Source organism: Triturus cristatus, chromosome 6 (assembly GCF_964204655.1).
Source record: "Triturus cristatus chromosome 6, aTriCri1.1, whole genome shotgun sequence".
Lineage (NCBI taxonomy): Eukaryota > Metazoa > Chordata > Amphibia > Caudata > Salamandridae > Triturus > Triturus cristatus.
The window spans coordinates 563,370,820-563,385,938 of record NC_140589.1 but is presented as its reverse complement, the minus strand read 5'-3'; the positions used below and the strand labels follow the sequence as shown (position 1 = coordinate 563,385,938).

At 48.2% G+C, this 15,119-nt stretch overlaps 1 protein-coding gene across 2 annotated transcripts in view; it reads right to left on the bottom strand.

The window, feature by feature from the left end:
• Nucleotides 1-9,023: 9,023 nt before the first annotated feature.
• The window catches only part of TTK (TTK protein kinase), a 650,127-nt gene continuing 644,031 nt past the window's right edge, over nt 9,024-15,119 (bottom strand). For both annotated transcript variants that reach the window (XM_085611007.1, XM_085611008.1), the window contains exon 22: nt 9,024-9,624. In XM_085611007.1, the coding sequence (XP_085467133.1) occupies nt 9,535-9,624 (90 nt within the window). In that variant the 3' untranslated portion in view covers nt 9,024-9,534. The remainder of the gene's footprint in view (nt 9,625-15,119) is intronic.

Below are 15,119 nucleotides of genomic sequence, written 5' to 3'. Positions count from 1 at the left end.
ATTTTCATACTTTTAATTTGTTGAGCAGTTTCCCTGTTCCTCATTCTCTGAGCTAGACACCTCCCACTTGCCTCCCCATATTCATACAGCACCTGTCTCTTAACCTCAAAAGTCTTTGCTGCTTCCTTACTCCAATAGTTGTTAACCTTGGCCTTCGATCGAGTCACCGAGGCTGATGTATTATAGGTATCCCTGTTATGAGCAATGTCTTGAATCAGCAGCTCCTCAACCTTGCCTAGATCCTGATAAAGCTCGTGTAACTTTTTTCGCATCTGTTTTTGAGCGTACAATCCATAGCTGAACACCTCCCCCCTAAAAGCTGCTTTAAACGTATCCCAGACTATCCCAACTCCTGCGCTTCCCCTATTTGAATTAAAAAACTCACGAATCCACTCACTCATATTTTCTTGAAATTTAACGTCCAGCAACAACTTGCGATCAAAAGAGAAATCACGGGGTTTGCAGGATGGAAATAAAGCCCGGATGGACAGCACTACTGGCCCGTGATCAGACGTCGCTCGGGGATAGACCTGTATTTGTGCATCGTGAAGCAATTTATGTGTAACTAAAAAGTAATCTAGGCAGAATAATTTTTGGTGAGGAGCCGAGAAAAAAGTATAACCGGGCTCGGTCTTCCTAAGAAAAGCCCAGGCATCAGTTAGCCCATGTGCTTTCACCAATGAGCTTAACGCCCTGTATACCTTTGGTTTCCTACCTACATAACTATATTGATCACTACCTAATGTTCCAGAGTGGAGATTAATATTCAAATCACTACAAAGAATTGCAGGAGCGGCCCAGGTTGCCAATTCAACATTCAGATATTCCAAGACTGCTGCCTCATCAAAATTAGATCCATAGATGGAGCAGACAGTACCTATTCTTAACTTTCTAGCTGCCATCTGCTCTGGCTCTAAAAAAAATAGAAACACTCTGCCCCCTGTCCTGCATTATTTTCATACAATCAATAAAAGTTATACCCGTGGTCCCTGTTTTCCCCTTTTTAACAATCCCACTCTGACCCACCCTCTGGCCCCGAACCGAGGTCTCCCTCCCTTCCTCCCTCCCCCTCCCTAATTCAGCCACCCCTTGTGAGCAAAAGGACATAGTCCTTAGTGATGCGAGTGTGCGAGGTCCACCTCAACAGAGGATCTGCCAGGTTGTTGCCCTCTCCTTACATTTATCTGTAGTCTGTTTTTACTTAAACAACACATTACTAAGCATATTATCTGCCCTGCAGCAAGAACATCTCATAAAGCGGCACTTTATCCCTTTGTACCTTAAATACTATTAATTACATAGTCAACCTCACACCTTTAGATATTATCGCTCTCTTAGTCAGGCCAGTTTTTCTGCCTTGGTAAGAAGAGAAAAAAAAAAGAAAAAAAAAAAAAGAAAAACATCCAATACAGAAAGGAAACAAACCACAGATATTCAAACAGCATTAGGAAGCCGTAGAAGTCCTGTTGGTGCAAGTTGGTACTACAACTCCTCCCTCCGTTATTTAGTTCACCTCTGATAGATAGTGCACCCTATACGTCTCCAAATGAGATAGTATTTTAATTAACTGATTATGTTTTTCTTTTTTTTCCCCTCCCCCTCCCTCTCCTCTTTTTCTTCCCATTTCCAAACAATTTACTTCCCACCATGTTTTTTTTTTTTTTCACCTTCAGGGTGGACCTTCTTTAGTAGCGATAGACTTCAAATATGCTTGCGCTTGAGATTCCGAGGTGAAATAGTTAGCCTGACTCTTATAAATCACCTTGAGTTTAGCAGGATTCAGGAGGAATACCTGCGCACCCTTCCGGCCTAACAAAAAAGTCACATCCAGAGCCTTTGCGTCACTTGTCAGGGCGAGCCAAATCATATAATGCTTCTCTCAAAACAAAGTTATTTACGCAAATTAGTATCGCTCGTGGAAAAACTTTCGAGCCTGTCGAGGGATTTGATTCCCCACAGGTCTTACGCAATACAAATGGATATCTATGCGCCCTGGTGATCTCCTTCTCCCACTGCCATTCGGCTAGCTCTGGGAATGCTTCAGTGAAAGTCTCAATGATGAACTTTCGGGACTCTTTCCCTTCTTTCATCTCTGGAATTCCAAGAACGCGCAGGTTATTGCGCCGTGCGCGGTTTTCCAGATCCGTCATCTTCCATTCAATATCCTCTCGAGTAGCCTGTAGAGTCTCTATCGCGGTTTGCTGCTTAGTAAGTATATCTTCGGTACTCGATATTCGTTCCTCTGTATCTGTCACCCGCTTGGTAAGTTCGGTTACAGACTTAACCATCCGCCGCATAGTGTTCTGTAGTTTCCGAACTGCACCCTGAGTACAACTACTTTCAGCCTTAGTCTCAGCCCGATGGGCCATGATGCTCTTGTATATTAAGTCCAGAGTTACTCCTTTAGCACCTTGATCTGGATCCTGTGGTTGGGACTCCTCTCCCCCCGGTTCCCAAATAGGTTGTGTAAGAGGAGTCTTCTCCTGTGGAGCCCCTTCGGTTTCAGGATTTCGCCAGACTGTCTTGTAGATCCCCTAGTCCCCTCGTCTGTATGGGTGAGTGTGTCATATCGCCATATTCCTCCATCAGATCATCATCTGTGAGTGCCACCTCATCACCCCACTCACCTTGGAGACTGTTACCATCATCTTCCGATACCGCAGATAAATCTGGCATTGAATAGAATTTGCCGTCAGACAGTGCAGAATCAGTGTCTCCCAAGTCCACTGTGGCGATACATTGCTCATTCGAGCCACCTTCTCCTTCTCCTTTCCTAATGCTGCACTCAGGAGGGGCCGAGCCGCTAGAATCAGCCCCATCACCACCTGTCGCGCCTTCAATGGATCTTGAGATTATAACACCGCCTTTTTTTTTTCATAAAGATTGCATGTAACATAGGTGCCTTTGCAGCGTCCAAGTTCCCAGGCATTGCAGGCATTATAGGAATAATATGGGTGTTATTACTAACAGTCTGTGCACCATTATCGCTATTGCCGCTGGTCAGGCCAGCCCCAACTCCATTCGACGCTGTGACCTTCAAATCAGTTAATTTGGAGGAGAAAGCCGTGCTCCCAGATACACTAACGTTGCTGCTAATACTGTTGCTCATAGTAACATTGTTGCTGGCGCTGGTCGCATTATTAGTACTAGTATTATTCACATTCAGAGCAGCAGCTTTTCGTGTGCCTCTGCCTTTCGGCGCCATACCTGCTTTCTTAGCGTTTATTGAAAATTATTCACTTTTGGCATAGGAGAGAAAATCCTTCTCACGTTTCTCTGAGAGCTCTGGATTCTTCTCAGCCTCTTAGCCTTTCAGCCAAACATTAAAGTTTACTATGGAGAATCTCACCGTAGTTTGTAGCACTGTAACGCTGTGACAGAAGAAAAGATCTCACAATCCGGTGAGACAGAGGCGCAGTTGCAGCAGCTACAATGTAGTCATTCCTATCTTAAAAATGCTCGTTTTCAACGTCTTCAAGCAAAGCATTCACCTCCTTCGCTTAGCTCTCGCTGTGGCTCCAGCTCCAGCTCCAACTGTCTGTACTCCGTTATTAAATTGAGGCTATACCCGCCACACTCTCCGCCTCCGCCTTCAGGGGCCGAATTCACTGCGGCCGGCTGCCGCTTCGGCGTCTTCGGCGTCTTTTACCCGCCCTCACCCGTCCTCACCGAAGCCTCGGTCACGGCAGGGTTAGAACACAGCGAGAGCCCTCAGAGTGGGCTAGAGAACAGGCGGCACTATTCCCCCAACAGCGGTCAGCCACAGCTCCCTCGAATGCAGCAATCCTGGCATCTCTTTCCGCTGAGGTACGGAGCTGCTCACTCAAACGGCTGTGCGGCCGCCATCTTGCTCCACAACCTATTCAATAAAGAAATTTAAAAAAGGAAAAAAAAAAAGGCAAAAAGGATTTTAAACTTACCATTTGGCCTCAAGGAAAGGTAAAACAAACAATTGTGGACTTCTTTGACAGATATTTTGGAAAATGTTCTTTTGCAACAAGGTTTACAGATGTTATTTCTTGAAAATTGTTAATGTACTTAAAAGGTATTTTTGACATTTCTATTAAGGTATGTTTTAGTGAGGATACATTTGGGGCTTTTTTAAACAATCTTTAAGATTGTTTTTTTTTTTTTTGCCCGCTGTTAAATGATGAATACAATTGATTTCACTCTTCAGTGAAAATCAAAACATTCTGAAAACAGCAAAAAAAGGGCAAAAAATTGCTTTGCTAAATATGAAAAAACATGTACTGTTTAATACAATGTATTGTTGAATATTAATACTTTTTTTTCTTTTTTTCAGAACTAGAAAGAAAATTTAGAAAATGTAATTGTTTACTTGCAAATAAAAAAAAACTATTATTTCTAAATAAGTTACTTTGATGGTCAGGTAAGTTTAACATATCTGTATGTGTCACTGCTTTCGTTTCATGCTTCCTTTTCTTCACCTCTCCTTACTCTGCTTTTCTCATTTCTCTTCTCACTCTCTCTTCCTGCTTTACTACTCTTTTGTAACTCCCTCACTCCTTCTCTACTACTCCCCTACCTTTACTACCTCCATCACTAATTTTTCATCCATGTTTCTTTCTCTGTATCCATATGTCTTAGTCTTTTTAACTGCCTTACTCCTTCTCAGTTGTTTGCTTTCTGTCTCTGTATCTGTCACTCTCTGTTTGTCTGTTTTACCCTTAATTTCCTTAACATCTCTGGGGCAGATTTACAAGCCACCTGCGCCACCAATACGTCACTTTTCTTGACGTACTAGTGGCGCAGGGTGCTCCTCCATATTTACAAGGAGAGGATAAGCCTGATGTCATGAGTGATGTCACGGACCATGTCATGAGTGATGTAATATGTGACGTCATCAGCAGTGGATTGCGGGCGCGCGAGTTATAGTTAGCTGAACTAACTATAACGGGGGAATTTCATTGGTTTTTTACGAGTAAAATGTCCAGCTAACTACAACGTGTGTAAAACCTATGGTTTTTTCAGTGAATTTGCAAGGTTTTTTAAATGCTAATTCCTAACTATAACGTGTGTGAAACCTATGGTTTTTTCAGTGAATATATATATATATATATATATATATATATATATATATATATATATATATATATATATATATATATATATATATATATATATATATATATATATATATATATATATATATATATATATGTATGTATGTATATATATATATATATATGGATATATATGTGGATATGTGGGGCCCGTATAATATAGTGTTTCCGGGGCCCCGCGCATGGGCGGGAATATTCTAATGCTTATGACTTTGATGAGGATCCCCTGGAAGAGAAATCTATTTACAACCGGGGACTTGAAAAGAGAGGGCTGATCAGGGAGCCCTAGAAAGGCCGCAATGGCAGAAAGATAACCTTTGATAGTGCCCAGAGCAGACCCCTGCCGGGCCTAAGAAAGAAGGAACAGAAGGACTTCTGAAAGAGGGGCAGAAAGGGGATCCACAGCCTTTGCTGTGCACCATGCCACAAATTTGTTCCACCAGCAGGCGTATACCACCCGAGTGGAGTGAAGCCTGGTAAGGCCAAAAGGGAGCACGGTGAACTAAAAGTGCTTGTGGCCTACCGTGAACCGCAGGCAGCGTCGGTGGGTCCGCAGAACCGGGATGTGGAAGTAAGCATCCTGCAAGTCCAGCGCTACCATCCAGTCTTGCGGATTGAAAGCATTCAAGACCTGAGCCAACGTGAGCATCTTGAACTTCTCTTTGCGGAGGAAGCGATTGACGTTCCGGAAGTCTAAGAAAGGACGCAGGCCCTTGTCCTCCTTTGACACCAGAAAGTAGTGGAAATAACCACAACCTATTTCTGGCATCGGAACGTGCTCGATGACCCCCTTGGCCAAGAGGGCCGCTACTTCCTGCTGAAGAAGAACCAAGTGATCCCCCAACATGCTGTGGTACCGAGGTGGCATGGCTGGAGTAGTCTTGAAGGGGAGGGAGTAGCCCCTTTGGACCATCTCTAAAACCCACCTGTCCGATGTGATAGTGCGCCAGTGGGGGAGGTGATGGCAAAGCCTGCCGCCCACTGCGTGTGATGGGCCTGAAAATTCGGACTAGGAAGTTTGGAGGCAGTGTGGCCGGGGTGGAGGTGGACTGACTCGCCCGCTGGCCCCTTGGTCTGCCTCGGCGGAACCCGCGTCCGCGCTGAGATTGTTTCTGCGGAGGCTTGTGGCTGTTGCGAATGCTGCGGGGCGCCCCTTCCGGTGCCACGAAAGGAGCGAAAAGCAGAAGGAGGGCGAACTGCAGAAAGTCCTATGGACTTGGCCATAGCCCGTGAGTTCTTCAACCGTTCCAACACGCTGTCTGCTTTGTTGCTGAAGAGGCGACGGCTATCAAAGGGCATGTCCATAAGTGTGCTTTGGACATCCCACGAAAATCCAGTTATCCTCAACCATGCGTGTCGACGAATCGCCGTCGTTGTAAGCGATCTGCCCAGGAGTCGGCGGTGGCTAGGCCACAATCAATCATTAACTTAGCTGCATCTCTCCCATCTGCAACAGCCTGGGAGAGAGCGGTTCGGCCTCCTCTGGACACTGAGGCAGCACTTGCAGAGAGTGGGAGTAACGGCCCAAGAGGCATGCGGTGTTCAAGGACCGCAGCGCAGAACTGGCGGAAGAAAAAAATCTTCTTTCTGAACTGATCCAGTTTCTTGGGATTCCCTATCCGGTGGTGCGGAAGGGCAGGCGGTTGGAGAAGCAGAGGCTTGGACAACCAAGCTCTCAGGGGTGGGGTGTTGGGAGAGGAAAATGGGGTCACCGGGATCCGGGCGATGGTGTCTGGCCACGTTCCAATCCACAGGAGCCCCAAAGAACGTCGGAAAGTGCTCCACAGAAGTAGCTCCCGGCTGAAGCACTTCTGTTAGTCCTGACGGCCACTGTAGGGGGCACGAGGTGTAGAGCCTCGGCCGCCCTACGCAACACCACAGCATAACTAGCGCCCTCCTCCGTAGCCACAGTAAGAGGAGACCACATGCCAAGGTCTGGTGAGGTATCCAGACCACTGGCTTCCCCCAACTTCTCTGCCCAGTCCTGTTCATACTCGCAATCAGCTGCGAGAGGGTCCTCAGTCCTCCCCTTCCTCCTCAGGACGTTCCACAGGCCTAAAATAAGGAGCAGGGACATGGGGATAGAAATCCCCAAGCAACGTCGATAACTGCATCAAACAACGCCGGCCCGACGCTGCGTCCCCTTCGGGGCTGAAACCGGGGTCGACTTCGTCCCGAGGAGCAGGCGACGTCGGAAGTGGTGCCGTTGGGGTCGACATCGGTGGAGGTGTTATGAGGTCAACCGGCGTCGACCGGGATCCAGGTCTGGATCCATGGAAGTGCTGAGGCGGGCAGCGACGCCGGCGATGAAACGCGAGGACCCCCAGTCAGGACCGCGGGGCCTGAAGGCACACCAGCGGGACCCGACGGCCCAAAGAGGCGAGACATGGCCGACAAGAACTCCTGTATCAGGGCCGGAGTCGCGACGGACCCGGAAAGGGCGAGTAGGCCGGCAGCGGCACCACAGGCTCCGCCGGAGCCACGGGGGAGGCACCACCCGCAGCCTCAATCGCATCGCACGACCGGCGAGGGGAAGTCAGAGAACAATGACATTTCTTCGACTTCCTGGGCTTCACCTTACCTGACCCAGAGTGCGAAGACTTGGATGCCGAAGATCGATGATGATGATCCGCGCACTGTCACTCGACCTCCCATGGGACCGGGAACTCGAACGGCGCAGAGACGACTGCCGGGCCTCCAGCATCTTTCGGGACCGCTCCCGCAAAGACTTCGGCGCCATGGCCCAGCAGTTGGGGCACGACTTGGGGTTGAGGTTGCGCCCCAGGCAGAAAAGACCGACTCAGTGCAGATCCGTCACCGTCATCATGCGGTAGAGTCAAAAATTCAGTCAAAAAATTACTGGGTGTACCTGCTCTTCCCGGATCTGCGCTTGCTGGTGTGGAAAAAGAAAGAATTGACATCAGCGTGCGTGGGCGGCGTCTAAGTAGCACCCGCGACGTCATCTCGCCGACCATGACGCCAACAACGGACGCGGAGCAGCACAACGCCATCTACCGACGCGCATGGGTACTGCTGACTAATACTTTCTGGATCCAGTCTGACACCTGGGGATAATTCTACGGTAAGGAATCTATCACTATGTGTTTCTTTCAGATTAATTAACCAAGCTGCACCCGACTGACCAGTCCCATTCAGGGTGAAACTAATCTTGGGTTGTTTTTATTCTGGTACAGGAAGGACCTGGCCTGGCAAGACTCAAAGTACAGATGTTAGTCAGAATGGGAGGCCCGCGAATTGGCAGTGAGTGAAACCTACCACTAAATACAAGTACCTCCTGTGAGACTGCAGGATCTGTAAGTAGAAATATGTCACCTGCAAGTCTAGAGACACCCGTCTTTTGCCTTGAATGCCAGAAGAAACTTAGCCTGGGACATAATCTTGAACTTTGCCTTACGCAGGAACAATTTCACAGATCACGAGGGCTAGGATTATATAAAAACTTTAGCATTGCGCTCTGATGGCTTTGGGGTCTATAAGGCTGTATTGGTTGCACAACCTGGAGTTGTGCTGCAAACCTAGGCACCACAAAGACCTTGTGGGGATCTAGAATGGACATCTGCACATTTCAAGTGCAAAAAGGTATAAAGCCTGACTTCTTTCCACTGACATTCCTATGCGCTGCAGTATGATGTTTGAGATAATACATTCAGAAACAAATAAGAAAAAAAATCAAGTAGAGCAGCTCCGTATCCACGTCAAAGGGTGTGGAATAAAGCAACAGCCATTAATATGACAGGGGTCAGTACTATATGGCTTCGGTGATGTTACTGCAGCGTTGCTTCTAGTGCAGAGAAGGACCTAGCGCCCCCTATCGACATACAGCGCTATGTAAAGATTTTGGATCCAGTCTTTCACCTGAGAATATTAAACAAGTGAGGAATCTGCAGGTAGAAGTATCCATCAGAATGACAATAAGCATACAGCTTTGGGACTACGTTTTTATTGGTGGACATACTACACCTATTGATTTCAGAGGGGATCAATATCTTACTAACTACAACACAAAACCGATCACTTAAAAAGCTTTTCACTCCCAAAGTAGTTCACTTTATTGGAAGGTATCTTGACATAATATTTCCCGTCAAAATAAAGGTTGGCAATCAGTTTCACAAACTGGCATAAAAATCTTTTTACAAATTGTGACAAATACAATTTACATTGTTCCTAAAAAGGGAGGCAGGATAGAATTTACATATATGGCAATAACATGCTTTACAAATACAAATATCAATATCTATTTCTTTTCACAGACAAACAAATACGAAGGAATGGTCCTCAGACTTTCCTCAAAGAATATTAACATTTTTTTTTTATAAAAATTGAAAAAAACGGTATTATACATCTTCACGCAAATCTGCAAAACTTAAGACACTAAAATATTGTCAGTGCTTGTTCATCTCCAAAACAGCATTGTTTCCAAAGTGGCCAGTTATTTCATTATCCTTGGCTTCTGAACAACTGGTTTGGCAAATGCTGCTACATCAAGACTTCTGCCACCATCATACTGTTCATACAAAGTCTAAAAAATAAAAAGACTATATTTAGATAACTAAAGGAGCAGAAAAAATAATAGACATCTCCCACTAAAATATGAGAAGTACACTATCTAGGAAAACGGGAACAATTTAAAAAAAAAAAAGTAAATATGCGTTATAACTGAATGTGCGTTTTCAGTTACTGGGGAGTACAGGCACTCAATAAGTCACGATGAACAAGTTACTTACCTTTGGTAATTCATTGTCTGGTAGAGACTATCTAGCTCCAGATTCCTTACCTTTGAATTACCCAAGCGTCAGGCTGGATCTGTCCATTACGCATTCCATCCGGTGGCTCCATGTGACGGAGTCTGTAGTGTCTCTTATGACGTTGTGTACCTATATAGACACCACCCAGGCTCGTGGACGTCCGTATTTTTAGTTTTTTCCACGCCAGAGGCGCAGAGCCACAAAGTAACTGACGCAGTTGTGTGCAAAACTAGGGCCCTGAAATGGGGAGAAACCCTAGCCCTACAGTACGAGTTACTTACCTTTGGTAACGATGTATCTGGTAGAGATGATTCTAGCCGCAGATTCCTTCACGTAGAATTATCCCCAGGCGTGAGACTGGACCCGGAAAACTTTCTTGCCCAGCATCCCTGCGCGGTGGGGGGACGGCATCACGCAATTCCGCCCAGGCATCGTCCGCATACGTGACATCAGCGAGGTCACATAAGTCCCTCCCTGGCGCGTCTACGTCAGTTTTCTTCAGAGAACTTTAACGCGGCACAACGCGGAGCCAGACAAAACTGTGAGAGTATAGGAACCGTGTGCGAAAGAGCTGAAAAAGGAATGGTGAGGAACAACACCATAAAGAACAGTGTCCAGCACCGCAGTACCCAAAGGCAGGGAAAGAATAAAGAACAGAGCAGTACCTCTGCCAGTACAGAGACTGCCCCCCCCCTCCGAGACAAGGGACAAATGTAAAAATGTCACGATAACAGGCAACATGTCTACAACCCCAACCAAAGATAAGGAAGGGGAACCAGTCGGGGACACAAAGAACGACAAAACTCCAAGACATTCCCATCAAAGAGTGTGACAACCCCCATCAGGAACAAGGGCAGAGGCACAGCCAAAATACCCCAACCTCAAGGATCGCCAAGAGCCAGAAGTACCAACAAACCTGACCTCCCTTGTGACAACGGGGAGGAAAAAGGGACAGCCTGACAGAAAGAGGGACAGAATGTACTCATAGGAGACACAGCCACCCACAGGGAAACTAGTGCAAAAGACCAAATCACAAGCCCTCGCAGAACGGGGAGGAAGTGCGTGCTGTGAAGGAATCTGCGGCTAGAATCGTCTCTACCAGATACATCGTTACCGAAGGTAAGTAACTCCTACATCTGCTAGAGACTACTAACCGCAGATTCCTTCACGTATAATAGATACCCTGGCCATACCCAAGGGGAAGGAGGGTCTACGAGAGGACCACTCCCACATGGGCACACCAGATGGACGCCCGGGGGCAGAGTACGAAAACAGGACGAGGAGGCCTGTCCGCCAGGCAAAGGGAAACCCCCGCCAGCAGGAGGCCACCAACCCCAAGGGGGCGGTGTGAGGGAGGGTGCGGGAAAAGAAGAGAAGAAGATAGCCTGTCCTCACCCAGCAGAGGAAACAAGGCAAGACGCAAAGAGGCCAAACACCCGTCGCCCATGTGAGGCAACAAAACCTCCTCCCAAGGCCAAGGCAAGGAAAGGAGCACCAAAGGAGAAGAGCAACCTAGAGACACCAAGGAGAAGAGGCAGAGCAAAGGCAATCCCAGACAAGACGGTGCCAGCAGCAAGAAGCAGGCGGAAGACGAAAAGGGGAACTCAAGGTCACCCAGGAAGAATCGTCCAACGTCGCGCAGGGACAAACTGCACCCGCAAGAGGGACCAGAAGTCAGGGACCCCCCACCCCCCCACAGGGAGAAGAGGTAGAACAGAGTGCAGCCCACTGGAAGCAGCGGAGAAGGCAGATCTCACAGATCTCCCGAGGCTTCGCCGGGAGCAACGTCTCATTTTAAATTCCAAACACCTACCTTGGGCTACGATTCTTGGTGTTCCTTGCTGCGCTCAGGACTAGCGCGCTACATTATTTTAGCTGCCTCCTGCACGCCCCCCAGAGCGCCGGCCGCTGATCGCCTCCTCCTGCCGGGCTGCTGCTCGGCGATGAGACGGGCGAGTCCTCCATCTTGGGCGGCTCTGGGTCAGCGTTGCAGCTTTTTTGCCCCTCCTCCCCCGACAAGTACTTCAGGCGCCCACTGGATATCCCGCCTACTCTCATTCTTCTCACAGATCTCCCGAGGCTTCGCCGGGAGCAACGTCTCATTTTAAATTCCGAACACCTACCTTGGGCTACGATTCTTGGTGTTCCTTAGCTGCGCTCAGGACTAGCGCGCTACGTTACTTTAGCTGCCTCCTGCACGCCCCCCAGAGCGCCGGCCGCTGATCGCCTCCTCCTGCCGGGCTGCTGCTCGGCGAAGAGACGGGCGAGTCCTCCATCTTGGGCGGCTCTGGGTCAGCGCTGCAGCTTTTTGGCCCCTCCTTCCCTTGCCACTCCCCCTTATGTGTCCCTATATCTTGGCTAATCTGCCCCGGCGGCGCAGCGGACGGGCGCAGCGGGCGCGACGAAGGCGCGCCGAAGTTGTGCCTAAGTTGTGCCTAAGTTAAGCCCGTCTGCGCCCGTCCGCGACTGGCCGGGACCAGGGGCCACAGACCCTGCTTTTCCTCTAGTTTATACTTCGGCCCAACTGTTTGCACATTCCACCACCCCTCCTCTCTCTCCCTCGTTACTGCTCCACCTAGACGCTTTGGGTATTAATGCCCATTCTTCCCTTTGTTCCCGTCCTGCTGGATCTAGTCTTTCCCCTCTCTTGCTTTGTACTCCTCCTGCTACCCGTCCCTCTCCCAGTCTCCCTCCAGCCTCTGCTATTCTGCTTAATACTCGCTCTGCGGCCAAAAATCAAACGGCACTCTCCACTCTCCTCCACACCGATTCTCCTGATTTTTTATTTCTCACAGAAACCTGGTTTTCCTCCGATTCTCTTCCCGATCTTCTGGCTATTTTACCTGACACCTATTATGCCCTCCGAGCAGACCGCCCGGACGGCAAGGTAGGTGGGGGTGTGGCTATGATAATCCGATCCTCTCTGAAATTTCAACTTCTCGCCCACCCCCCCCATACCCAATGTGGACTACATGGTGGCTCGTTCCCTTAATCTTCCCTCACCTCTCACTGTCGTTCTTCTGTATCGCCCCCCCCAAGCTATGCTGCTTTTTGTGCCCACCCTGCAGGATCTCCTGGCCACCCTGGTGGTCAACAATTCTTCGCTGTTGCTACTCGGTGATTTTAATTTTTGGCCAGGTGACCCCAGGGAGGACTCATCATCCAAAGATTTCACCGCTACACTTCAGTGTCTCAATTTCTCTTCTCATGTTTCAGCTCCCACCCATATCCAAGGCCACATCCTGGATCAAATTTGGTCTTCACGCTGCAATATATCATCTACCTCTATTCTCCCCTGTGTCTGGTCGGATCACTCTATGATCTCCTTTTCTATCCATTTGGGCTCTGCCGAGAAAGCTCCTCTTCCTAAAACCATCCTGACACGCAGCTGGAACCAGACTGATTTTAATGCTCTTTTATCTTCTCTGGCCTCATCTGCCCCTGATTTGACTGATTTGTTCTTGGAAGACCAGGCTGATGCCATCAGTGTCTGGCTCTCTTCCTTTTGCGATCAGGCTGCCCCGCTCAAGAAGGTTAAATCTGTCCGACCTTATGACGCCCACAAATGGTTTACTTGTGACTTAAAAAACCTTAAACTTGATCTCAGGCGTTCGGAACGTCAGTGGAGACGGAACTACTGCCCCACTCTTCGGCTTAAATACAAAATCCTCTTGAACGAGTACAAAAGAGCCATCTTAGCGGCTAAGACCAAATATTTCACTGAGAGAGTGATTTCCTCCGCCAACAAATCTCGTGAAATCTTTTCATTAGTTCACAACCTTGCCACTTCTGATCGCACTTGCACATCCCTCGTCCCATCCCAATCTTTATGTTCCTTACTCAATGATTATTTCATTGATAAGATCCTCACTATTAAGGCTAACATCCCTCCTGTGTCCCAACCTGAACTCTTTGCTTTTTCTTCTCCCCTCTCCTTTTTTTAATTATTTTCAACCTATTTCCTCTCCGCTTTTTTTAAATTTGCTTGCTAAAGTTAAGTCCGGTTCTCCTGCGGATTGTGCTCCTGCACGGATTCTTAGAACACTCTACACTAGCTGCCCCGTTCCCCCTCTTGCCCTTCTTAATGCCTCCCTTACTTTGGGCTCTGTCCCCTCTTCATTTAAATCTGCTATTGTTCTCCCCATTCTCAAAAAACCTAGTCTTGACCCTTCTTTTCCATCCAATTTCAGGCCCATTTCTTTGCTCCCCTATCTTAAGAAGATCCTTGAAAGTTATGTTACTTCTTGCTTGTCCACCTATCTCGAGGAGAATCACCTCTTGGCCTCCCATCAGGCGGGCTTCCGCCCAGGCCACTCCACTGAGGGAGTGGTGTTGGCGCTTATGGATGAACTCAAGGGGAAAGCTGACATTAGTCTCCCCCAAGCTCTGGTCCTCCTCGATTTGTCCGCTGCGTTTGACACGGTCGATCATGCCATTCTTCTCGATCGTGTCAGCGCAGCGGGCATCCAGGGCACTGCCCTTTCCTGGATCGCGTCCTTCCTTTTAGGCAGGACGCAAGCGGTTCACCTTTCCGGTTTTTCCGCTCCTCCTCGCTCGGTCACCTGTGGGGTGCCGCAGGGCTCTTCTCTTTCCCCTCTTCTTTTTAATCTCTATATCCGCCCTCTTGTCTCCTCTCTTCTCGAGCTGGGGGTCTCTGTGTATAACTACGCCGATGACCTCCAGCTCGTCTTTGATCTTTCATCTCCTCTTGTTTCCCTTCCTAAGTTCTGCTCCACTTTAGTCTTCATTTCTCAGTGGATGAGCTCCAATCATCTGAAGCTCAATACGGACAAAACGGAGCTTGTCCTCACCGGTGGCCCTTCCAATCCTTGGTCCCCTGGCCCCTTTCCTTTGGTCCTCCTCCGGTACCGGTTTCTTCCGTTCGGACCTTGGGCATCAAGATCAGCCATGACCTGTCCATGCACTCACAAATCAGCTCTGTTGTTTCTTCGTGTTTCCTTTCCCTTCGTATTATTCGTAAGATCTCTCGGTTTTTTTCGGTTGATGCCCTTAAAACCATAGTCATCGCTTTAATCATCTCCCGCCTTGACTATGGGAATGGCCTGTATGTTGGCATCCCTGCCTATGAAACCCGCCGTCTTCAGGCCATTCAAAATCAGGCGGCCCGTCTTATTTTCCACCTACCTAAATCTTCTCACATCACATCTGTTCTTAGGTCCCTTCACTGGCTCCCTGTACATTTTAGATCCTCTTTCAAACTCGCCTGCCTGGCTTTTCGGGCTCATCATCGTTCCGCCCCACACTTCAT